The sequence below is a fragment of the Podarcis pityusensis genome (assembly GCF_964106645.2).
Source record: "Podarcis pityusensis genome assembly, chromosome: 17".
Taxonomy (NCBI): domain Eukaryota; kingdom Metazoa; phylum Chordata; class Lepidosauria; order Squamata; family Lacertidae; genus Podarcis; species Podarcis pityusensis.
In genome coordinates, this window is record NC_138042.1 from 41578784 (window position 1) to 41602452 (window position 23669).

Genomic DNA, 23669 nt, shown 5'->3' on the forward strand with positions numbered 1-23669 from the left:
CGGATTCTTCACTGGTTAATGAGAAACTGCATATAATGTTTCCTCTCCACAGTTTCTTATGCCATTTAGTGACAAAGGTTCAGCTATCATGGTTCATGGATTTATAGGTTATAGAAAGCACTGAGTTTGTTACATTGAAATCGAATCATACAATACAGTATACAGTCGTACCTTGGTTTTTGAACAGCTTAGTTCTTGAAAGTTTTGACTCCTGAATGCCGCAAACCTGGATATGACTGTTCCAGTTTGCAAACTATTTTTGGAAGCTGAACATCTGACGGGGCTTCCGAAGCTTTCTGAAGCCAATCACTAGCTGTGCTTTGGTTTCCGAATGTTTTGGAAGTTGAATGGACTTCCAGAACAGATTCCGTTCTACTTCCAAGGTACAACTATATATATATATCTGTCATTTAACATGTGGCCCAAAGAACCATGACTGTTGCACTGTCTTCAAGCTCTGCTTTTCTGCTGGGAATGGCTAGTGGGGAGCTTGAAGTCAGTGCCTATCAGCTGATCAATAACTACTACAAGTCTTCCTTGACAGTGCAACATTTGGAACACACTTCAAGACTCCCAGTTGTCAGCCTTGTTTCCACAAGCCCTCACATGATATCACAGATGATGTCAGGTTTGGGGCAGGTGGGTTTGGGAGAAACTGCCCTGCAAGCTACGTTGGGACCCTAATCAGGTCTGCAGGCCAAAGGTTCCCCTACCGCTATCATAAAAATAATTTAAAAAGCAGGAATGGAAAGTATGCTTTGCGCACAATTTGCAGGAACTTCAGGGGGTCTAACAGATTTTAATCTTTGTGTGTTCATAGGGAACGTGCACCAGGAGATTCAATATGAAGGTGATGGATTTCCTGTTACAGCCTGTGAAGACCTGCTGGTAGTTGGATTAGCTGTGTGTTGGGGTGGAAAGGATGCTTATTACATTTCATTGCAACAGAAATCTCAAGAACAGACTGGTAAGCAAGTGTTTTCTAAAGGAATGCACTTTAGAGAAGCCTATGCATAGCATCTTGCTGCCTTCCCAAATCCATGTTAATGAAATTATAAAGTATTGTTTTATCCATAAGAGTGTCAGTTATGGTTTATCTGGACAGAGAACAATCACAGAATACTGACGAAAGGTGCAGCTTTTCTGAGGGATGGCAGAGCTTGGATTGCTTGGGGGTAAAAAATCTCACATAGGATTCCAGCAGGAAAAGATTTAACTGAGTTTGGGATGCAGCCTTGTGTAAGGTGCAAGTGGGGAAGCTGATGGCTGGGAGTTCAGATCCATGGGAAGAAGTAAGATACTTCTGAGAAAAGACCAAACGGCACAGGTGGGAATGGTAGAGAACTGGGGAAAGATGGAAGAATAAAGCGTGAGGTTTAAAGCCTATGAATAAGGATGGTGGTGCTGTGCTCTTAATGCGAATGGAAGGTATAATGGGAGCTGGAGACTGCGAGTAAGAGAGCCAAGAGGCAAGGGTGATTTTTATACTGCCCTGTACAAGGAAAAACAATGTATGTATAGGCATACACTCTTCCCCCCTCTTTCCCCCCATGGGTCCTTGTCATAATACTTAAATAAGATGGTTTCTCTGTTGTTTTAGAAATCAGTGCCAGTTTGGAACCGCCTCCCCTGGATCAGAACTTGGCCGCAGCAGAGAGGTTGCAGCATCTTCAATTACACCTGCAGGATTCCACAAGAGCGTTTTCGCTTGCTGTGTATGATTTCATTCATCACTACAAGATCCTCCTGAAGGCCTGTGGCATCTCTTTGGCAGGATGCTATGAGGACCCAAAGGTTTTATAGCTAACCCTTTTTCTGTCTTCTCAATCAATCAATCTTTATTATGGTCCAGAGACCCAACAAATCGTTACAAAGCAATGCACAATTCAGACAGCCTACCTATATCTGTAAAGTAGGAGTGATGTTTAAAATCAATGTTTAAATCCCCCAGCAATTGCCAGAAATAGAACTTATAAGTTCCTATCTTTGGGGAGGGGCGCACATACATATACCCAAATCTTGTTGCATTCTTGGGGGGGACGGAGAACGCATTTTGAGTTAAGTGTGCTTTGCACTTCCCTCATTCTAGGTGGCGTGCTGGCTGTTGGATCCTGAGTCTAAAGAACGCTCCCTTCACAACATGGTCACCAATTTCCTTCCTCAGGAATTGTTCTTGCTGGACAAACTTGGAGCAGGCCAAGGGTGTCAGAGTCTGGGGCTCAGCGCCAGCGCAGATCATTCTGGACGATACAGAGCAGCTGTGGAGTCTGTTCTTGTCTTTCATATTATGGAGCATCTCAATACTCTGTTGCATAAAGATAACTTGCAAGGTGAGAAGGCTAAGAGCTTACCCCATGGGTGGTATTTAACTAAGTTTTACTCGGAGTAGAGCTATTAATATTAATGCACCTAACTTAACCATGTTCATTAATGTCAGTTCACTTAGTTAAATACCACCCTATGAATTAAGTTTAAAGTACGCTAGTCTCCAGTTGAATTTCAGACACATGTTAGAAAATCTAAAAACCTTATACGCTGTAGTGTGAAATTGTTTGTTTTTTGCTATGATTAAACATGTTTGGAAAGTGACAGAATACCAGTACTTTTTACTAATGAGAAACAGATTTTCACACGTGACAATGAACTCTCGCCCCCCCCCATTTTCTTTTTGCAACACAGTCCTTTTTTGTAATTGTGATGCCCTGAACCTTGGGCGCAAGGGGTGTGACTTTGGCAATACAAACAATGACTGATTATGATTCAATAGGTACATTTTCATAGACTTTTAGAATTGTAGAGTTGGAAGGGACCACAAGGGCCATCTAGTCCAACCCCCTTCAATGCAGGAATCTTTTCCCAGGGTGGAGCTCGAACCCATGTCCCTGAGATTAAGAGTCTCATGCTCTACTGACATTTCGTTTGTTGCCAGTATGAAACCTTCTCAGGCGTGATAGGCCTCTAACTCTAGCTATCTTGCTTTCAATTCCTTAACCCACAAATTATTATTCACTCTGCACTCTGCAGATACTCTTTGTGCAACCTATTATTAAGAGCTGCTGAGAATGTTAGTGGGGTGGAGTGGAGGGGTAATTGGTGCAGGCACCATCATCTTTTATTATTATTATTATGAATTCAAGTAATTCTCTTCCGTCATTGTGTGTTTTGTGACACTGAATGAATGTTGTCTTTTGCCTCATTTGTCACTGTGTACCACAGATACTTTTCGTAAAGTGGAGATGCCAAATCAATATTGCCTGGCCTTGCTGGAGCTCAACGGTATCGGATTTAGCACAGTTGAGTGTGAGACGCAGAAACATGTCATGGAAGCGAAACTCAACGAGATTGAGAATCGGATATATCAGCTGGCAGGTCACAGTTTCTCCTTGACCTGCCCTGATGACATTGCTGAGGTACTGAACACATGGCCCCTTTCAATAGAGTGAGCCCTGTCCTTATTGTGATCAGTGGGAGAAAACTGATAAAACAAATCCACCAGTGAAATTTTGAGTGGGTTAAAGTTGCCGTCCTTCAGTTGGCCAGAGTGCTGGTTCCTTCTGATGAGAGGCTGTTCTCAACACATCGTGGGTGGAATTCAATGTTTTGCTAAGGCAATAATTGCATCAGTGCAAGCATTCCTGGAATGATGTTCCATCTCTCCCCGCCCCAGCCTCGTTGTCCTGTTCCAGGGGTTCTCCTGATCTCCCTATGCCAGTTGGGGGGCGGGGATGTGCTGAGGGAAGAGGGTGGAGGGAAAGCCCCGTTGCACTAGTAGGACTTCTTCATCTGAGTCCAGAGAGAGACTAGAGAGACACACAGACTCTAAACTTCCAATAAAAAATTAAATCAGCAGCTGCCATTATTTGCGTCATTTTAGTTAAGGTGTTCTTAATATTTTCTGCAGAAAATGAAGGGTCAGATTCTGTTTAACTGCTCATTCTTACTTAACTAACTTCTCCTTAATTACCTCATTATTATTATTATTATTATTATTATTATTATTAATTTAATTTATATACTGCCCTATACCCAAAGGTCTCAGGGCAGTTCACAGAACAAAATCAGAATATAAAACCACAAAATACACAATCAAAATAAAAACAACAACCCAATACCCCCTCAAAACCTCACATGTTAAAAGGGCATAGGATGTCAATCAAATAAACCAAAGGCCTGGTTAAAAAGGAACGTTTTTGCCTGGTGCCTAAAGGTGTTTGGTTACAAAGTTGGTTTTTTTAAAATCCAGTATTGGTAAAATGGGAGTTTGTGGCCTCGCAGAGGTTGTTGGCTAATGGATTGGCTACAATCTCAGTTAATTGTAGCGTAAGAAGTAGGCATGGAAAGGAGAAATTGTCTAAGCCCCAAGAAAATGGCAAGATTCCATTGACTGAATTTATTACCTCTTTCAGGTGCTGTTTTTGGAGCAGAAGTTGCCATTCAATGGAGAATCAAAAGTGCAAAGGGGCAAGAAAACATTAGGTTACACTGGAAGGAAAATAGCAAATGGAAAAATTGCCAAATTAGGCAAGCAATTCAGTACAACCAAGGTATACTGTTTGTGTGCAAGCCCTGGAGAAGCATCCTTTCTAGCCTATGTGTGATTGTGGGAAGCTGATCATTCATAAAAACCCACTGGTGGTACCTCGGGTTAAGAACTTAATTCGTTCTGGAGGTCTGTTCTTAACCTGAAACTGTTCTTAACCTGAAGCACCACTTTAGTTAATGGGGCCTCCTGCTGCTGCTGCCGCGTCGCCAGAACACGATTTCTGTTCTCAACCTGAAGCAAAGTTCTTAACCTGAGGTACTATTTCTGGGTTGGCGGAGTCTGTAACCTGAAGCATCTGTAACCCGAGGTACCACTGTATGTTTCACAATTGCTAGTTTTGCATAAGTGATGTCCACACAAAAATCAAGTTGCCTACTTCAATTTCAGCGCATTACCGTTGTGTTACCTGACTCAGTATTATCAATTCCATGCATTACTTAAAGGCCTCAGATGTTTTCGCCCGTGAGCTGTACTAACTGCAGCTCACCGTAGCAACCATGCCTAACTGGTCTTTATAGAATCCTAGAATTGTAAGGTTGGAAATGACCGCAAAGGTCACCTAGCCCAACCCCAATCTGCTTGATCCTTTCAAAAATGTTTACTAAGCCAGTGGCTATGACGCATTATTGTGGCAGCGAATTCCATTCAACATTGCACTAAGGCAATTGTTCAGCCAGGAAAAGCATTTTTGGCTTCCTGCCTTGGGATGAGAAGACAAGTTTGCTTAGGGCTTTCTGTAAGCCTTAAGGGGGAAAGGTCCAAGAAGAGAAAAGGCGGTAAACAATAAGAGAGAGGGGCTCGTTGACCTTTCCCATCATCTCCCAACCCACTCCCTATGTGCTAGGAGGTCTCTTTTCTCCAAGCGTCACAATGGCTCTGCTTTGTTATCTTCTGTCCCGTCTACGGCAGAGTCAAAGCAGAAAAGAAAGGAGGTCCTTGGTACAGGACTCCCGGTACCATGCTTGCCTGGCTGTACCCTCATATAGCCCAGAATATTTTTCAAGGGTTGTTCCCTATGTTACAAAGAATCAGTGTGAAAGACAGCAAACTGACTTGTGCCACGGTTAATTTCCATAGGATGTTCTGGAGAAACTGAGGGCCTTGCACCCATTGCCAGGCCTGATTTTAGAATGGAGGAAGATCACCAATGCCATGACCAAAGTGGTGTTTCCACTGCAGAGGGAGAAGCGTTTAAACCCTGTGCTGGGCATGGAACGGATCTATCCTGTTTCTCAGACTCACAGTGCTACAGGTAGCAGGTGCTTTTTACATTGGAAGGTATCTCCTTGGTGGTTTATCAACGTATGACTGAAAAAGAACCAGGAAGGCTAGCGCATGGTCCAAAGGAATCATGGAAGCTTTGCGGTTTTGTCTGATGGCACTTGTTCCGGGAAAGATCACTCATTGATTGAGTGTCCCTAGAGCAGGAATGTGGAACTGGTTCAAGCTGCGGGACCACATCCAGAACTGGCCCAACCTCCACAGGCTATTTTGGCAGCTTGGAAGGACTGCCCACCTGCCAAATCCCAGAAGCATGCAGAGGTTTCTTCCCCATCTTTGCGCTGTGGTGCTTCATGTTAATATTGGAGATCAGATACCTCTGTGTCTGATGTCAGGTGGCTAACAGGCATGTATGGTTTATTCAGATGGCCTTGTGGGCCAAATTCAGAGGGCTGGTGGACCTATTTGGGTCTGCAGACTGGAGCTTCACCACCATTGTCCTGTGGTTACATTTTTTTTTAATTACTGAAATGCCCTCCTGCTACTTTGAGGCCTCCTTGCCTGACTGCTGAACTCACTCTGCTCTTAACTAAGCCTCTTTTTCTGAGCTGTCCTACTAGCTAGATCTGTATTGTGTGGAACTGTATATTAGTGCAGTTTTCTTTTTACTCTTTCTCCAAAATTTCCTTGTTTACTGTAGCCCCTGAAGCTTGCTGTCTTGGGTAAAATTGAAAGCTCGGTTTCTACAGGCTTACGGAGGATGCAGCCCCTGAGCTATATAGGATTTAGCTCCTTGAACCCAGTGCCATTGCTGCGCCCTTGTTGGTCAAATCTGATGCTTAAAAAAATTATTGAAATGGGTGTTACTTATCCCTCAGTCACTTGGCTGCTTAACTTGCCAGTTGGCTTGATGCTTTGTCACCTCATGGAGTGAGCTTCTTCACTGAACTCTTTTTAAATTTGCATCATATGTGTTCCATATAAACACTAGAATTTTGAAATGTACTAATTGAGCACCATCTTTTAAAGAGTACTTTGTTCTGCAAAACTGGAAGCTTGTTGGTCCACTCTGCTTTGTCTTCTGCTTTTGCAGTTCAGCATTTTGTGCTTTAGTTTTAGCTTCAGTATTCTTTCAGACGTCTGCTGTATTGCAACATACTGCCTGTCTTTTCACCTTCGCACCACGTTTGCTTTTAGGCCGTATAAGCTTCAGGGAACCAAATATACAGAATGTGCCAAAAGACTTTGAAATTGAAATGCCAACCATGGTTGAAGAGAGCCCACCTTCCCAGAAGGAACACAATGGGTTCAGTTTACTCAGAAGCAGGTAAAGTTTTCTCATCTATTTTTTTTTATATCAGCTGTCAGTTTTTTTCTGATACATTCCTGAAAAGACCAGAATGTATCAAAGTTAGGGTTGTGCCTTTTTTCCACCATGAAACTGAAGGTGGGCTTGCATTGAGTTCCCAGAACGTCTTCCATCAAAGCATTAATCACACTGGCTTGACATTAGCAAGGTGGCTGCATCTTGTCCCCTTTGAACATGTCTTGGCTCTATAGTTAATACAGGAGCTGCTGGCAGGAAACATAAGGAATAATCTGTAAACTGATGTGGTTGTGGAGTTTGCTTAACTGCCTGCATTTGCACATTGCCACACTTGCATTTATAAACAAAAAATGACAATTTTTGGTGCATTGTTTTGTTCTTTCCCATAGTATATTATTTTATTTATTAAATTTGTATACCACCCTTCATCTGATGATCACTGGGTGCTTTACAGCATAAAAATACAAAATGAAAACACAAAATAAGTAACAAAAACAAACCAATACCCCACCCCCCCACAAATACATTTAAAAATCTGTTGGTTTGTCAAATCAGCTATTGGCCAGGTTACAGAGGAGCATTTTCGCCTGGCACCAAAAGACATGTAATGAAGGCGCCAGGGGAGCCTCCCTGGAGGGAGCATTCCTCAGAAAAGGCCTGTTCTCATGTTGCCGCCCTCCAGAACTCTTGTGGAAGGGGCATACAAATAAGGTATGGCTATAGCATCTAATTATTCAAAAACCTAATCTTTAGGTAAATATACAGGAGTTCAGGAAAAGCCAACTGGATTGAGGTTTGTACAAGTACTCTCTAAAACGAAGGCCATCAAGGTAGATATTTTCCCACTTAGAATCGCTGTGATATGTACACCTTGCAAAGTGTCACCAAAACCTCACGTCCTGAAACTGCAGGATGTACATGAAATTCATGTGCCTACTGCCAAGGCCAGAGATAGCACATCACAATAAGTACATAAGTACTGTAACATCTTATTGGAACCCTATTGGGAATGAAAAGAAGTTTGTGTGTGTGGAGTGTTGTATAAAAATGAAGATGAGAAAAAACTTTGAAGTATCTGAATAGATGCATTTTTAAATAATTATTTGCTTGGCTCTAAATGTTCAACCTTACAAGCCAGACCTATCAAGCAACAAAACCCACCCTCTAGAAATTACTGCTTGACTAGCCTATTGCATGCAAACCAGAGTAACAGTCAGCCATAAATATGAAGTTATTTTGTATTTACCTGCTACAGATATTAGATTTAACCCTGCTGTTTGGTTTAACATTGTGTGTCTTACAGAAGTCAATTAGATGCCAGTTATTTAATTTTACTTTACAGATGGAGAAAGCATTCTGTGCTACCACATGGACAAAGGAGTCTTGCTGAACCCAGTGGGGGGAAAGTACCATTTTCTGTTAGCATGAGGCATGCCTTTGTGCCATTTCCAGGTAACACCTTGAGAATTGCCTCATTATAGAGCTAAAAAGTAGAAGAGGGATATGCAGAATTGAGCAATTATATTGTGCTGACACAATGAGCCTATTCAGACCCAATGGCAACCAAGGTTTGATGTTACATGAACAAGCCTGAGAAAACTTGGCAGCAGCATGTACTGCTGCCTCTTCTTATGCACCACTCCGTCATTGTTTGAAGGAAATCATAGTTTATTAGCTTTTTCTGAAATGGGCAAACTATGGTTGGTACTTTTCATCAAACCAAGATCGCAAACCAGAGCTTATTGTCCTGGTTTGCATGGGGTTGCCATATTTCAAAAAGTAAAAACCAGGACACCCCAAAGGTTGTTGATTGACTTGCCTAAGATCCGGGACAAAGCGCCGCCTTACAGAAATTCCCCCTGGATGTCAATTCCACCTTTGAAATCCTGGTAATGTCTGGGAAAACCCAGACGTATGGCGACCCTAGGTTTGCAGACAAAAACATACCATAGTTTGCACATTCAGATGAAGTGGCATGGTATTGTAGCGGCAAAGCTCCTTAGTCGTCATGTTTTGGCATTGCATCTGAAGAAGCTCAGTGTTTCCAAAGAAAGTATGCAAAATGGTTCTTTACAGACCTAATAAGAAACCATGGCTTCCTGCTTTGTGAATGAGTTGGACCGACCTTGGGCTCCTGCACTTGCCCTTCCTTTCTCATATTTCAAGGGTGCAAGTAAGAAATCAGGAGCATTTGCTTCCATTTCCAAACAAATCAGAATCCGATGTTTGTGGATCTCTTGAATGAACAATAATTTCAAAGAAGGAACCTGTTTTACTACCTGAAATAAATGTCCACTTTAGGAATTATTCTGTTTTATTGGCTGCAGGAGGGTTGATCTTGGCAGCTGATTATTCCCAGCTTGAGCTGAGGATCCTGGCTCACTTGTGCAGTGATCGGCGGCTTCTCCAGGTCTTAAATGAAGGCTCTGATGTGTTCAAAAGCATTGCTGCTGAGTGGAAGATGATTGACTCTGAAGCAGTTGGGGATGATTTAAGGCAACAAGCCAAGCAGGTAACTTACGGAAACATCTAGAATTCTTGGAACATTTTCATATAATTGAATGATAGTGGGTTTTGAAATAAGTTGTACAGACTGAGGGATGGATTCAACTAAATAGCAAATGAGCAAACTCTGGCATATTGAATGTTTTAAATTTGTGTCCTTTGTTGCTTTGTGAAGATTGTGCCTTATTCTAATAAACAAACCTCATTTATAAGTAATCCAACAGTTTTTCTCGCACTTTAGTCCCCTTGGTTGTAGAGTATACTCTAGAATTAAAATTAAAATTGCATTATTTTTCTAGATTTGTTATGGAATAATATATGGAATAGGAGCGAAATCTTTAGGAGAGCAGATGGGTGTTGAGGAAAAAGATGCCTCCTGCTACATTGACTCCTTCAAATCAAGATACTCAGGTAAAGATTGCTAGCATCTGATTGTCTGGGCTTTTTGGCATAATTAACTGATTAAAAATATCCAGCATATAGTGAGTTGTGTAAATCTCTTTGCCTATGTTTTTTGTAACCTTTTTGGTGTTGGTTTAAAAGGGAGTTCAAGCTACTGAGCCAAGAACTTACCTTACATAAACCCTTAAGAGTTGTGGCAACTTGGAGTTCTGTGTATTATCCAAAATGCAAAATGAAACGCTATGAATGTACCATGTTTTAACTTGCAGTGGTCTGTAGACTGCAGAATTGGATAGCAGAAGAAAATAAAACACTGGCATGTGACTGAGCAAAGTTTCGGGGTCATTGAATCCCCTTGATGGAGTGAGCTCCCGTTGCTTTGTCCCAGCTCCTGCCAACCTAGCAGTTCGAAAGCACACCAGTGCAAGTTGATAAATAGGTACCACTGTGGCAGGAAGGTAAATGGTGTTTCTGTGCGCTCTAGCTTCTGTCATGGTGTTCCATTGCGCCAGAAGCGGTTTAGTCCTGCTGGCTGAATGACCTGGAAAGCTGTCTGTGGACAAACGCTGGCTCCCTCGGCCTGAAAGCGAGAGGAGCGCCACAACCCTTTGCCTTTGCCTGGATTAATTGTCCAGGGCTCCTTTACTGCATGTATGCTGCCTTAAACTTCATGATGGAAGAAGGACGGGATAGAAATGTAATAAACAAAACAGCAAAGAAGGCTGTACATCCACTGTTGATTTGCACGTTTCCACAATCTTGCAGCTGAAATGTAAAATAGAACAACATAATAAATCAGGAAGAGTTTCCTTGTATCTTCTTTTCCTTTCTTAAGCTGATGGGATAGGGAAGTTCTGAACATATAGACACCCAAGCATGGAAGTGCCTGTATGAAATGTCAGCATATACACAGAATTAACTAGAGCAGTGTTGAATATTTTGATTGAACTGGAAGTTGCACAACACTGTTTTCTTTTTTTAAATAGGTATTCAGAAATTCCTGAGAGAAACAGTCAGGAAGTGCAGCAGAGATGGGTTTGTGCAGACAATCATGGGGCGGCGTAGATACCTGCCAGCAATTAAGGACTCAAATCCTTACAGAAAGGCTCAGGTATGCAAAGAAGTGTTTTTTTTCAGCTGCTAAAATCTAGCTGAGCGGGGAGATCCATTGAGCTAGCTGAGTTTTACTCTCCCCCCAGTGATATTGACTTTGGTAATATATTACTGTGCCCATTCAATCTAAGATGAGCCAGCTTAAATTTAGTTTGCACATTTCTTGTGCCTGTTGGATCTCCTTTTTACTGGAGATTTCAGGGACCAAGGTGCCCTCAACTGTCTTACTGAAACTGCAAGCAATACCAGAAGAATATAGCAGTTTTCCATAGCTGCTCCTAACATTTCCTTCTAAAACTTCAGAATCCACTGCTCTGTTTTTAACTAGTTGTGCATTGCAACTGAGCAGGGATTGGAGGGTCTGTGCGAAGCTGAAGGTTACTTTTGGGATTCTTGCTTTCTGCAAGGCTTTCCTTCCCATCTGTTCTCTCCCTGCTTGACCCATTCACTCAAGCTTGAGATGTGGAAGGAAGACTAGACAGTTGCAATTTCCTCAAAACTTCTGTACCTTCTGTTCCTCCTTTTAGGGGTTCAGGCTGTCCACTTCAGAAACTCTGCACTGAAAAGATTTGTTGTTGTCGGGGAGGGGAAGTTAGCTTCTTCTTCTAAGTCATTTTGTAACTTTAGGCAGAGAGGCAAGCTGTGAATACTGCTGTCCAGGGCTCTGCAGCGGATATTGTCAAAACAGCCACAGTGAATATTCAGGCTCAGCTGGAATCTTTCCCTTCAGCAGTAAAATCTTATGGACACTTGGAGAGCTCATTCCAAAAAAGACAAACGGGTATGTTTTCTCCTCTGGCTTTGTATTTGGTAGCAAATGCTCCCCATCTAAAAATGTTACTGGGTGGGGGATAAAGAGTCAGTGTTCTCTTCTGAGAGCCTCCTCTTCGTATGAAACAGCTGGATTTGGGCTGCATGTATGCCTGTAAAATTATTTCAAATTCCCAAGTCACCATGATTTCCCAGTGCTCATTTACATTTTCCTGATCCCTTGAGCAAGATTTTGAGGACTTTGAAGAAATTGAGGTATGAGGAACTCGTGGGTTAGACCCTACTTTTTTCTTTTTCCTTTCTCATCCTGTGATGAGGCTGCATTTTAATATTTTAATGTTTGAATATTTCAATCTTGTTTTTAAGTTGTATTCATTCAACTTGTTTTTATTATTGCTTGTTAGCCGCCCTGAGCCCGGCCTTGGCTGGGGAGGGCGGGGTATAAATAAAAATTATTATTATTATTATTATTATTATTACTTCTTCATCAGATAAAAGACTCTAATGCTCACGTGGCTTGTTGTATTAGCGGCGATGGCATTAGCCAAGAAAAATGGATTTTTCTTAAATTACAGCAGCAAGGGCACTCATTCATGATTTATTTCATTTATGATTCTATGCAAGGGACAGCATCAACTTTGAAAACAGCTTTCTAATGTTAGAAAGTGCTGTAGGTAAAACAAGTAGAATTTTACCTTTTATTTTTTATCTAGCATTGTGGAAAAAAAACAAAGAAAGAAATAAACTTTGCAGAACAGACATTTATTTAGGGGCTGCAATAACGTTTGACGCCTGCAAGAGTGAATATTTTGAGAATAGGTAATACTTTTTCATCATGTTCAAATATACTTGAAAACGGCAGTAAAATGATAACCAAATGACTCCTGAAAAGCTTCATGATATATATGATAAATGTTGGAAATGTAGCAGCTTTATCCATATAGTGGCTGTGTAACAAAGCAAAGGACTTTTGGTTTCAAAATACAGAAAATAATGAAACTACAATTAAATCTTGATGCTGCTTTATTCTTGTTAATTAATGCAAGTACCTGTACAATAAGAAGAACTAATATTCTATATGATTGTTGCAGTCTAAGAATATATTTATTTTCCCCACCCATCTGACTGGGTTTATGCTAGTCGTTGGGAAAAAGACTCAAATCCCACTTGGAATGGGAACAAAAAATGTACAATACACAGTTATGGCCAAATTTACAAGCTATTTTAAGACTGAAAGGTGGAGGCAGAATTAAACAGAATGAATTGAACAGTGGCATTACAAACACATGATTTTCCCAGATGCAAAGATATTTGATACAAAATATAACAAATTATGAATAATATACTTTCCGTTTTTCTTAATTTTTAGAAACATTCTTATATAAAACTAAATATTATTTAAAAACTTAGAAGAGGAATGAGATATTATCCAATACAGGAACAGAAATACTAAGGAAATAGAAATGCTAGAGCAATAAAGAAGTAAAGCCATCACAATTATATATTTTTCTTCAAATTCTTTTTTATTCAGTTTTACACTATACATTTGAATTCAAACATTAGTCATAACCATCAACATTTAGGATTCCCCGAATCCTTAGACTTCCCTCCCCCCCTCCGTGGTTTCCAATATCAAGCTATTTCCACTGCATCTTATATTTTATCTCTCTTAAAACAATCCATTTTTACCTTCGTTTTTAGTACATCAACAAGCGTTACTCAAATCCTGCCCAAGTTTTTAGTTGTTTACAGGCCATAACAATTATATAGCAATACAGAACAAATACAAATAATGTCTTTAGGTACTTGTGAATTTGTATAGCTCTTACCATAAGCATTATTGAAGTCATTGTTTAGGTTTCATTCTGCCTAGGAAAACCAGAGAGGATGGAAAAGAAGAAGATGATACATTCCGTACCTGGAGGTTTCTTCATTCTCCAGCTGCATGATGAGCTTCTGTATGAGGTTGCAGAAGACAGCCTGATTCAGGTAGGAGGAATTGGTTTTACTGAAAACTGGGGAGTGCATCCCTCTAATAGAATGTGGCTGGTGTGTTTGTTCACAGGGTGGATAAAAATCAAAATATATTTTTCCCATTTAAATCAGATTTTTAAAATAAAACATTTTGGGGGAAAAATCTTTCTATTTAAATTACATTATAGTCCAAAGGCTATTCATCAGGAAATAAGGATTTGTTTTAAGCTTTTCATGTGTGCTAAAACTCAGTTAATTGTTTAACCGCATCAATTAACAAACATGGAGACATATGCTATAATGTTATTGTTTTTGTTAAATAATTTGTTATTAAGGAAATGATTGTCTCCTTCTAGTAAAGTACAGCAGAAAAGTTGTCCTAACATAAACAGTTAACTTATTAAACCTCACAATAATTTCATAATGACCTGTCTATGTATTTCTAATAGTATAACCAAATCAGTAATTTTTGATATAACGACTCTGAAAATTAATTATTCCAAAAATGAAACCTTCCTCTGGTTGTAAATATGAAGATTGTACCAGCAAAAATGTCTTTCTGTAAAAAAGTGATTTAAATCAATTTGATTTAAATCAAATCCACCCTGTTTGTTCACCAGTGTTGGCTTCAATAAACTATAGAAGTACGATGGAAATATGGGTGCCATTCAGAGTTGTTGCTGAACCAAATCTGCAGTATCTCCCTGTGTTTATATGTGCATCTCCTCTTCTCACTTTGTTGTGTTTGCAACAAATGATTTGTGAATTGGCTTTTTACTCTGCCGTAACATGTGATTTACCTATACCTTGTAACTGTTTTCTGTGAGTGTACGAAGCTATATTTGTTGAAAGGGAGACACAAACTTGAGGGCGTGTTGTGAGCTTTTCCTGGGAGAGTTCTGGCTCCCAGAAATTTGCATTCAGCTTCTCTGAATTTCAGCATAATTCTGACCCGCTTTTAGAGGCGTTTCCAGCTATGATACCAGTTGGAAATTCAACACGTCTGATCAACTGGACTAAATAAACTGCAGCCCTTTCTGCCTTATTGTCCCACTGATTCTTCTAAGTGCCTTGTCCTTTAGGTGGCACAGATTGTTAAACATGAAATGGAACACGCTGTAAAACTCTCAGTGAAACTGTCAGTAAAAGTCAAAGTTGGGCCCAGCTGGGGAGACCTGCAAGAGCTGGAGTTGTGAACAGGTAATATAGAAGTTTGGACTGCACTGCCTGACGCTGCAGTGAAATGCAAGACGTCTCTGACGAGTCCGGAGAACAGGATCCATTTCTTTCAACGACAATTTTGAATTCTCCTAAGAATCTTTAAATCACACTTCCCCAACCTGGTGCTCTCCGTAGTCCAATACAGTTAGAGGGCGACGGGTTGGGGAAGGCAGCTCTAAATGACAAGTCGCATAACTAGAAATCACAATGAAATGCTGAAAGCAAAGTATTTAAATGAATTCCTAGTAATATATTTATTTATTTGAAGGCCTACAATTTTTCTCTTTCTTAACTGACTAGAGAGAAGCATTCTGAGCTTTGACATTAGCTTTTATAGCTTGGGATCCTCTGGGAAATTTGATTCCCCGGCTGCTTGTGTCAGTTCATTTCCCCCGCCCTCACCCCCCAAACATTTCACAATGTGCGCAACTGAATATATAATATTTAGGGTAGCTATAGCTCAGATTTCTGTGATACTTGCATCTTTTAAAAAAAGGATGACATTATCCTGGGAATTCATACATGCATATGACTCACTGCATTTTACACCATATGCACAGAAGACAGTGGAATACATTAGCAGCCTTTCCAAAGTGTGCACAATTCAAAAGCAGTAAAATTGTGAAATAGCCCATTGCCAGATCAAAGAGGGTGTCATTTGATGTTATTGTAATGAATATTCACCAGGTCTGTCCATTCACTTCCTTGGTTTGCTTTGAGAAAACGAACTTTCTCTGATTATCCTGTCTCTAAAGCAGGTAGCCGTATCCTGCGATTCTGGCTCCTGTCATGGGTTTTCTGCTAGCATTTTAACCAATGAATTGTTTGCCTTGTAAACTATGATATTATTTCATTGCTGTGTAAATAATAAACAGATTTTTTATAGCACTTTCCTTCGCTGGAGCGTTTACTTGAGAAAAAGAATAGCACTGTGCTTTGACAGGTAGGCCACCTGATATATCATTAAATGCCTGCGGATTGTTTTTTTAAAAAAAGTTACACTGATTTTTGTATTTGCGGTACTTATAATTTTATTTTATTTTTTTTATAAATAATTTTTATGTGGTACTTATAATTTTATGTGTGCATGTGAGTTTTAGATGTGTTTTATCAATACTTTCTTATGTGTACTGTTCACGGGGTCCTCGCTGTGGGATGACATTCACCCAGTGCTACACCACCTGCCCTTGCTCCCGGTGGAGTATAGGATCAGGTTTAAGGTGCTGGCTTTAACCTTTAAAGCCCTATGCGGCCTAGGACCCTCGTACCTATAGGACTGCCTCTCCTGGTCTGTCCCACAGAGGAACTTAAGGTCTGCAAATAATAACATCCTGAAGATCTCGGGCCCCAGGGAGATTAGACTGGCCTCAACCAGAGCCAGGGCCTTTTCGGCCGTGGCCCCCGATCTGGTGGAACGCTCTGTCACAAGAGACCAGGGCCCTGCGGGATTTGACATCTTTCTGCAGGGCCTGCAAGACAGAGCTGTTCCACCTGGCCTTTGGTTGGGGTTCAGTCTGATTCTTTTCTTTCTGTATAAGAACAAACATTAAAGAGGCCTCCTTACAGGTCCTTTAAAAGACCAGTGGTAACAGTTGGCCCTGGAGAATATTAACCACTCTCAATTTTGCCCATGGACTGCCATCTGTCCAGATTTTAATTTGCTCTGAACTAATTTTAAGAAAGGGACACGGGTGTTGCTGTTGGTTAAACCACAAAGCCTAGGGCTTGCTGATCAGAAGGTCGGCGGTTCAAGTCCCTGTTGCTTGGTCCCTGCTTCTGCCCACCTAGCAGTTCGAAAGCACGTCAGAGTGCAAGTAGATAAATAGGTACCACTCCGGCGGGAAGGTAAACAGCGTTTCCGTGTGCTGCTCTGGTTTCGCCAGAAGTGGCTTAGTCATGCTGGCCACATGACCCGGAAGCTGTACGCCGAGTCCCTCGGCCAATAAAGCGAGATGAGCGCCGCAACCCCAGAGTCATCCGCGACTGGACCTAATGGTCAGGAGTCCCTTTACCTAATTTTAAGATGTATTTTAATTAACTGATTGCCTGTTTTTATGTTCTTTGTATACTGTGTTAGTTTTATGATGTTAGCCGCCCTGAGCCCGGCCGGGGAGGGCGGGGTACAAACAAAAATTTATTATTATCATTAGAAAGCTCATGATTAACTAAAAAAGACAAGGTTCCACTTTGTTTGCATGACTGCATCATAAACAATTTATGCAACCTTAAAAGCCCCATGTGGCAGACTTTGAGTTTCCATATTTTAGTGGCATCTTGTTCGACACTGAAATTCACTCCCTCTTGCACTCAGATCTACAGCATTGCTGTGGAGCCCAGTATGACTGAACCAGTTGCACTACCCTAAAACCGCGTCTGATACAAACTTGGTGGTTGATTGGCAAACTAAAGAGGTTTCATACTAAATAGTGGGCCAAGCCAGCAGAATGGACAAACACCCGTGGTTTTGGACTTTCACCCCCAAACTGGACTCTGATGGCTGGTCCAAACTCTATGGAGAGATCTCTCCCTCAGGAGAGATCCCCCCAGCTGAAAAGCCCAATATCCCAAAGGCCCCCAGCAGAAAACAGACCCTGACCGTGACGCCAGTCAATGATCGCCTAGCCTTGCTCTTAAAAAAACCTCACCCAGCTGCTCTGGAACATTGCTGAGACAACTGGGATGTGTGGCTTCTGCTGCCCATAGAATCAGAGTTGGGCTCCTGAGGGTTATCTAGTCCAACCCCCTGAAATGCTGGAACCTGGTCCTGAATCCTCGCCTCAGACTCCCTCCAGGGCACCTTCCAATTTCCCGTTTATTGGGTCATCAGTCTCCCTCAGTGTTTGGCATGCTTACAGATCACAGGGTTGATTTCTTGGCCTAAACTGCTTCACTGCTATATTTTCCAACGCTAACAGTGAAAAGGAAAGCAGCTCGTATTTATACAATCCTGCTGCGATTTCCAATCGCCAGCAAAGGTTCTCCTTTTTCTCACAGCTACACGATGCCCTATTGGGCTTTGACTAACGTCGACCGCTGCATAAAAAAAGCACCATAATTTGGCCACGGAAGTTTAATCTTACTTTATTTTTCTACTAATGAAATGCACAAGTGTTTTCAAACTAAGATTGTCTACAGAAAAGGAATGTCAAATGAGAGGAATGCAGGGCATTGTCTGTTGAGAGCAACATGCTTGAGATGTACTGACTTCTTTGCTTTAAAAAGAAAGTGTTGCTGCTTATTTCTTTTGTGGAACTTAGAAGGAAATCCCTTTTCTTCAATCACAGCATGCTTTGCTTTTGCGCCTTTTGTTGTATGAGAAGTCAATTAGTCATGCAAAGTTTTAAGTTTAAATGCATTAACAATCTATTTTGTACAGGACATTTTAAACTATCGACAGTCCTCCCCACAGTTCAAACCTAATTCCAGTGAAATCATTACCTGTTAAAGATGATTGTTCCGGTGGGAGTTGGGAGGAAGAGACTCAGTGTAGACTTGATTACAAAGACCACCACGTCTAGGTCTCTGAAAAAGTTCTCGCTTGATCATCTAGTGTGAAAGGGATTCCAAGGAGCTGCTTCTGCCCAACGACTGGATTTTTAGAATAAGGCCTCAAGGTCCTTTGACTCCTGTTCTCAGTACACAGAAGTCTTGCTTTGTGGTTAAAAGTCAAAACTGGTACCATTTTTTGTCCTTGTATTTCAACATTACCTGCAGGAGTGAAAAAGCAATATTATTCGAGAGACACAAATGAAGAAGTCATAGTTCAACATTGATTCCCAATATTTTGTAGCAGAGTACACCTCTTCCGGGGACGCGGGTGGTGCTGTGGGTTAAACCACGGAGCCTAGGGCTTGCCGATCGGAAGGTCGGCGGTTCAAATCCCCGTGACGGGGTGAGCTCCCGTTGCTCGGTCCCTGCTCCTGCCAAGCTAGCAGTTCGGAAGCACGTCAAAGTGCAAGTAGATCAATAGGTACCGCTCCGGCGGGAAGGTAAACGGCGTTTCCGTGCGCTGCTCTGGTTTGCCAGAAGCGGCTTAGTCCTGCTGGCCACATGACCCGGAAGCTGTACGCCGGCTCCCTTGGCCAGTAAAGCGAGATGAGCGCCACAAGCCCAGAGTTGGTCACGACTGGACCTAATGGTCAGGGGTCCCTTTACACTGTTGGGATATGAGTACTGCGCAGCTGCGAACAAGCAGTCCGATGTTTACATCCCATGATGGGTCTAACCATGGGACAGGATGTTCCAGGGATTTCTCAGGGATTTGTTCTCAGTGTAATATGAGACCTTCCTCTTGCTTGTGTGAAGGAAGTCTGATGCAGCTGCTCGGGGGAGACTGAGTGAGCAGACATGTTTTTTGTACAGTTGTACAGTCAGGAATAAAGTAGAGATGAAATAGACTTTCTGACTGATTTTCTTTCTCCTGCTGCTATGCAAAGGGGAAGGGGGTGTGCACCTTTCATCCGGGAGGTGTCGCCAATCAAGATCTCCCTGGTCTGCCGGGATGCCAGCCAGGGTAGGTCACCGGCAAACAGGCCCCAACAAGCCTGGGAGAGGAGCCAGCCTTTCCCAAGGGGGCCAGTTTCCAACATACCCCTCTTCTGCCCACAAGCGGTAGCTGAACATGAATTGAGGCGAGCGATGTGACACTGGCTATTACTGGCCAATACGCGCTCCATCTACCCCACTGATGTCTAGATGAGAAGCCTCGTGTCATCAAATTCTACTCAGTATTGATCCAGAGCAGATTCCAATGTATAGTTAGCAGAGTAAAAACTTAAACACATTGCAGGATTCCAAAAAATAGGCCAGAGGCAATTAATATTTCATCTAGCAGAGCTTTACAGCTCCTGAAGGCAAATGAGCATAATGGTCACAAATCCAATACAATGAGGACTGGCACTGTCCATAAGAAATCCAGTTGCAGCAGACTTAGTGTAATTTTTGCTCCATAAGACGCACCTGACCATAAGGCGCACCCAGTTTTTAGAAGGGGAATGCAAGGGGAAAAAATACTTTTAAAGGGAGCGCTGAGCAGAGCCTGTATGCATCCCGGGCTCCGCTCAGCACTCCCTTTCACGAGCCGCATGGAGCATGTGTTCGGCGCTTGCAGGCTTTTCCCTTCACTGACGGGCTGCCCTTCTCCCTCTTTGGGGGAGAAAGCCCCCAAGAGCCGCACACATGCTCCACGCGCCTCGTGAAAGGAATGCGGCTCTTGGGGGCTTTTCCGGGAGGTGGGGGAAGCGACTGAGGGGCTGCCCTCTGTCCCTTCCCACACCTCCCGCAAGCGCCGCACGCTCTTTAAAGAGCGCACGGCTCCTGCGGGCTTTTCTACGAGGTAGGGGGATCCCCCCACCTCCCGCAGAAGCCGCGCACCCTTTAAAGAGCGCACAGCTTTGGCGTGCTTTTCTACGAGGAGGGAGAAGGGACTGATGCGGCCAGTCCGTCCCTTCTCCCTCCTGGGGAAAACCCACAAGAGCCGCGCAGAGCCGGCCTGCCACCTGCATTCGCTCCATAAGATGCGCACACATTTCCCCTTGCTTTTTAGGAGGGAAAAGGTGCGTCTTATGGAGTGAAAAATACAGTAACTTAAACTTACAATAGCGTATAATAAGTCTAAACCTTAACACTAAGCATACTGTGTACGGAACACCACCCCAGAAGGCAAAGAGACAGAGAACTCAGGCTCCTTCTGGCCCTACGTTTAGTCAGCATGATATTGACAATAAGAGATAAGAGAACCAGTTTGAGCCATCTGTACTCAGCTTCTCGGAAGGAATAACCCAAACATCATGAAGTTTCTTTCACACAGAGAAGCTTCCAGAACCCTCTTGAATTAAGTAGAACAGGAAAGACCTCTGCACAACAGATCCATAATGTCTGCGCCAAGAAATGCAAACTGACGCCTCCTTCCTCATTCGAGGACCACCGCTCACCTCATGTGCATGTTTGGAGAAAGCTTCTGCACTGGCCATCATTCTCGCCGTCCTCTCATCCAGTTCCCCCAGTTTCTGCCCCCTCTCATCCAGAGCAATGCGCGCCCGAGCCAACTCTCCGATTGCGCTGCCTGCGGCTCCTTTCACTCCTTCGACGCCACCTGAGCCGGGGATGTGCTGAGCAAGACTGCGAGATGCTTTTCCTGCCGTAGCCTCGCCAACTACAAAGAGAATTCCGAACTGAATCAGAGGGTTTGCTTTCTATACTATCTCCCCCCCCCCTTTGTTGATGCTATTTTGTTAAAAAAAGAGGGGGGGAGAGAAGATTTCCCTTCCAGATATCTATTCAATAGAGCCAACATGTTATTTCATGCCCTCTTGCTGAAATGCTGTACTGACAGTTCAGCAGCTTGGTGCCGTCGTGCAAAAGCAGCTCCATCTTCTGAAGGGATAATTATTCCATTTTATTAATCAGTTATTGTGGCGTTTGCCTCCTAGGTGGGTCATAAGGAAAGGGTTAAAATGAGTGTGATGTGATTGGCCAGTGGAAACTGATAGGAGGAGTTAGGGTTAGAGGGAGAGTTGTGTGAAAGTCAGTTGAGAGTTGGGAGTTGGAGAAGGAGGAGGGAGAATAGTCTGTGGGTTGGACGAGTTGTGTGGTGAGAGAGTGAGAGGAATTGTTAGGTGGAGTCAGATAGTTGGGCTAATCAGTTTGAAGTTGTTAGGAAGGAATAGGACAGTTAAGGAACTAAGATTAAGAAACTGCCAAGAAAAATTAACTGAAACCATAAGCTTGTTCATGCTTATAAAATAAACTTGATTATTTGTTAATGTTACCAACTGACTGGACTCCGTGTGTCCCCGAGAGAAACGGGTTGGTGGCAGCAAAGAAAGCAATCATGGGGGCCCTGTGTGATCGCCAGTTATAGCGTCGGTTTTTCTCCAATGAGCAGTGACATACATGGCACTCCCCCACTCCATCTTATCTTCACAACAACCCTGTAGCTTAGGCTGAGAGACACCAATAGACCCAAAGGCCAAGGAGCTTCATGGCTGAGTGGGGATTGGGGCCCTGGTCACCCAGGTCTTCCTCCAACACACTAACCAATACTCCACACTAGAAGACTCAGCTGAGACACAGCTCTGTCTCCCCAGAGGCTCACTTCCCTCCTCCCCACACTTAGGGGAAAGATTTCACACAAGAGAAAGGTAGCAAGAATCTTTGGAGAAAGTCTTACCTGTTAGATCAACTTGTGAACAGTGACAAGGGATGCTATTTCCCTTTCCTATCTATGCAGAACCCTGGCCATAGCCCTTGGCACACTAACACACACCAACTTGTGGAAGGTCTGTTTTGAATTAGTGGTGTCAAACATAGTACAGTGGTACCTTGGTTCTCAAACTTAATCCGTTCTGGGAGTCCATTCGACTCCCGAAACCATTCAAAAACCAAGGCGCAACGTCTGATTTGCTGCAGGAGCTTCCTGCACTCAAGCGGAAGCCATGTTCGGCTTCCGAAAAACGTTTGCAAACTGGAACACTCACTTCCAGGTTTGCGGCATTCGGGAGCCGATTTGTTTGGGAGCAAGCCGTTCAAATACCAAGGTACCGCTCTATCACCAAAGTTATCTATTTGAATAATCTTTCCCATTTTGTTGCACAGGGAAAAGCAGCACATCCCAAAAGTTGTGTAGGCATGGCCACCAATTTCATTTTCTTCCATTCTACGCTTGTGGGGGCTGCCTCCAGCCCCTGCGATGCCAGGGAATCCTCAGACGCGTCAGGGAATCCTCAGACGTGGCCTCACACGTTTGGGTCTGGCGCGGCCGAGGCTCTTTCCCGCGCCGCAGCTAGCCAGGTTTTTTTCCTTCCCTCCCACCCGTTAGGATAGGCACTATGACGATGCTCTGGGCTTTGGTTGGTCGCCGTCAAGGGGCCTGGTAGGAATTTTTCCATTTGGCAGATTGGCACCAGCCACTTGGTTTTTGCCTACCTCGTAGCAATCCGTCACAACTCCCCGGTATTGGCGGTTAGGCATTCGTAGGGGTATGGATCTTTTGTTATGCAGATGAAGGGGGGGAAGGAAGCGCCATCACCTTCCCCCAAACAAAGGGTAGTCCGGTAAAGGATTCCGGGGGGCGTGGCCTTGTCCTAAGCCTATAGAGGAGTGGGCCCACGGCACGCCCCCGAGCGGTAACTCCGGGGGGAGCTCCTAGTTGACATGCCTCAGCAGGACTCCCCCTACTGGTGGTTAACCCTCACCGGTCTTCCAGCCAGCAGGCTGAAGCCGGTTAATTGTTAGGACCAATGCCTAAGCCAATACCCCTCAATTCCTGTAATCAATAAAGTTGTGGCCTAATTTGACTCATTAACTCGAATTCTTGTGTCTCGTGTCTTTATTTCTGAGGGGGGAGGCGGGAACTCGCCACGCAAATGCCTCCTTCACTATTAGCTCCCTTGGGCTTTTTTCTTCGTTCTGTATTTGATGCGAGTGAGAGGGAGAAGATCACTTACAGAGCTCTTCTCTGTCGAGTGTGCCTCCAGTTCCACCAAACAGCCCCTTCAGAAAGCCTCTGTACTGAGCCTCAGGAGTTTCCACCGGAATGAACAACTCCCCAAGCATGTCCTGGGCAAAAACAAATCAATTTTAGGCAAAACA

At 43.1% G+C, this 23669-nt stretch overlaps 2 protein-coding genes and 1 long non-coding RNA gene across 9 annotated transcripts in view; 2 read left to right on the forward strand and 1 right to left on the reverse strand.

Annotated features, from left to right (window-relative positions):
• Positions 1–15965, forward strand: part of POLQ (DNA polymerase theta) — a 41131-nt gene extending 25166 nt beyond the window's left edge. Inside the window, exons 17-30 of one of the 4 annotated variants that reach the window (XM_080987073.1) lie at positions 821–967; positions 1601–1794; positions 2090–2330; positions 3217–3410; positions 4407–4544; positions 5621–5795; positions 6962–7091; positions 8434–8543; positions 9419–9603; positions 9896–10007; positions 10985–11109; positions 11739–11892; positions 13756–13871; positions 14939–15965. In XM_080987073.1, the coding sequence (XP_080843199.1) occupies positions 821–967; positions 1601–1794; positions 2090–2330; positions 3217–3410; positions 4407–4544; positions 5621–5795; positions 6962–7091; positions 8434–8543; positions 9419–9603; positions 9896–10007; positions 10985–11109; positions 11739–11892; positions 13756–13871; positions 14939–15052 (2135 nt within the window). In that variant the 3' untranslated portion in view covers positions 15053–15965. Of the gene's footprint in view, positions 1–820; positions 968–1600; positions 1795–2089; positions 2331–3216; positions 3411–4406; positions 4545–5620; positions 5803–6961; positions 7092–8433; positions 8544–9418; positions 9604–9895; positions 10008–10984; positions 11110–11738; positions 11893–13755 lie in introns of those variants that run through there. The other 3 variants (XM_080987072.1, XR_013980818.1, XM_080987074.1) reach the window with 3 other exon arrangements.
• STXBP5L (syntaxin binding protein 5L) overlaps positions 12888–23669 on the reverse strand; it is an 82053-nt gene continuing 71271 nt past the window's right edge. For 3 of the 4 annotated variants that reach the window (XM_080987097.1, XM_080987098.1, XM_080987099.1), the window contains 3 exons: positions 23525–23636; positions 21011–21231; positions 18143–18785 (listed from right to left, as the gene is read on the reverse strand). In XM_080987097.1, coding sequence (XP_080843223.1) covers positions 18744–18785; positions 21011–21231; positions 23525–23636 — 375 coding nt within the window. In that variant the 3' untranslated portion in view covers positions 18143–18743. Of the gene's footprint in view, positions 13929–18142; positions 18786–21010; positions 21232–23524; positions 23637–23669 lie in introns of those variants that run through there. The other variant, XR_013980819.1, reaches the window with a different exon arrangement.
• LOC308466490 lies at positions 23151–23388 on the forward strand. Its single transcript, XR_013980848.1, has 2 exons — positions 23151–23307; positions 23359–23388. It is a non-coding gene; the product is annotated as an uncharacterized lncRNA (long non-coding RNA).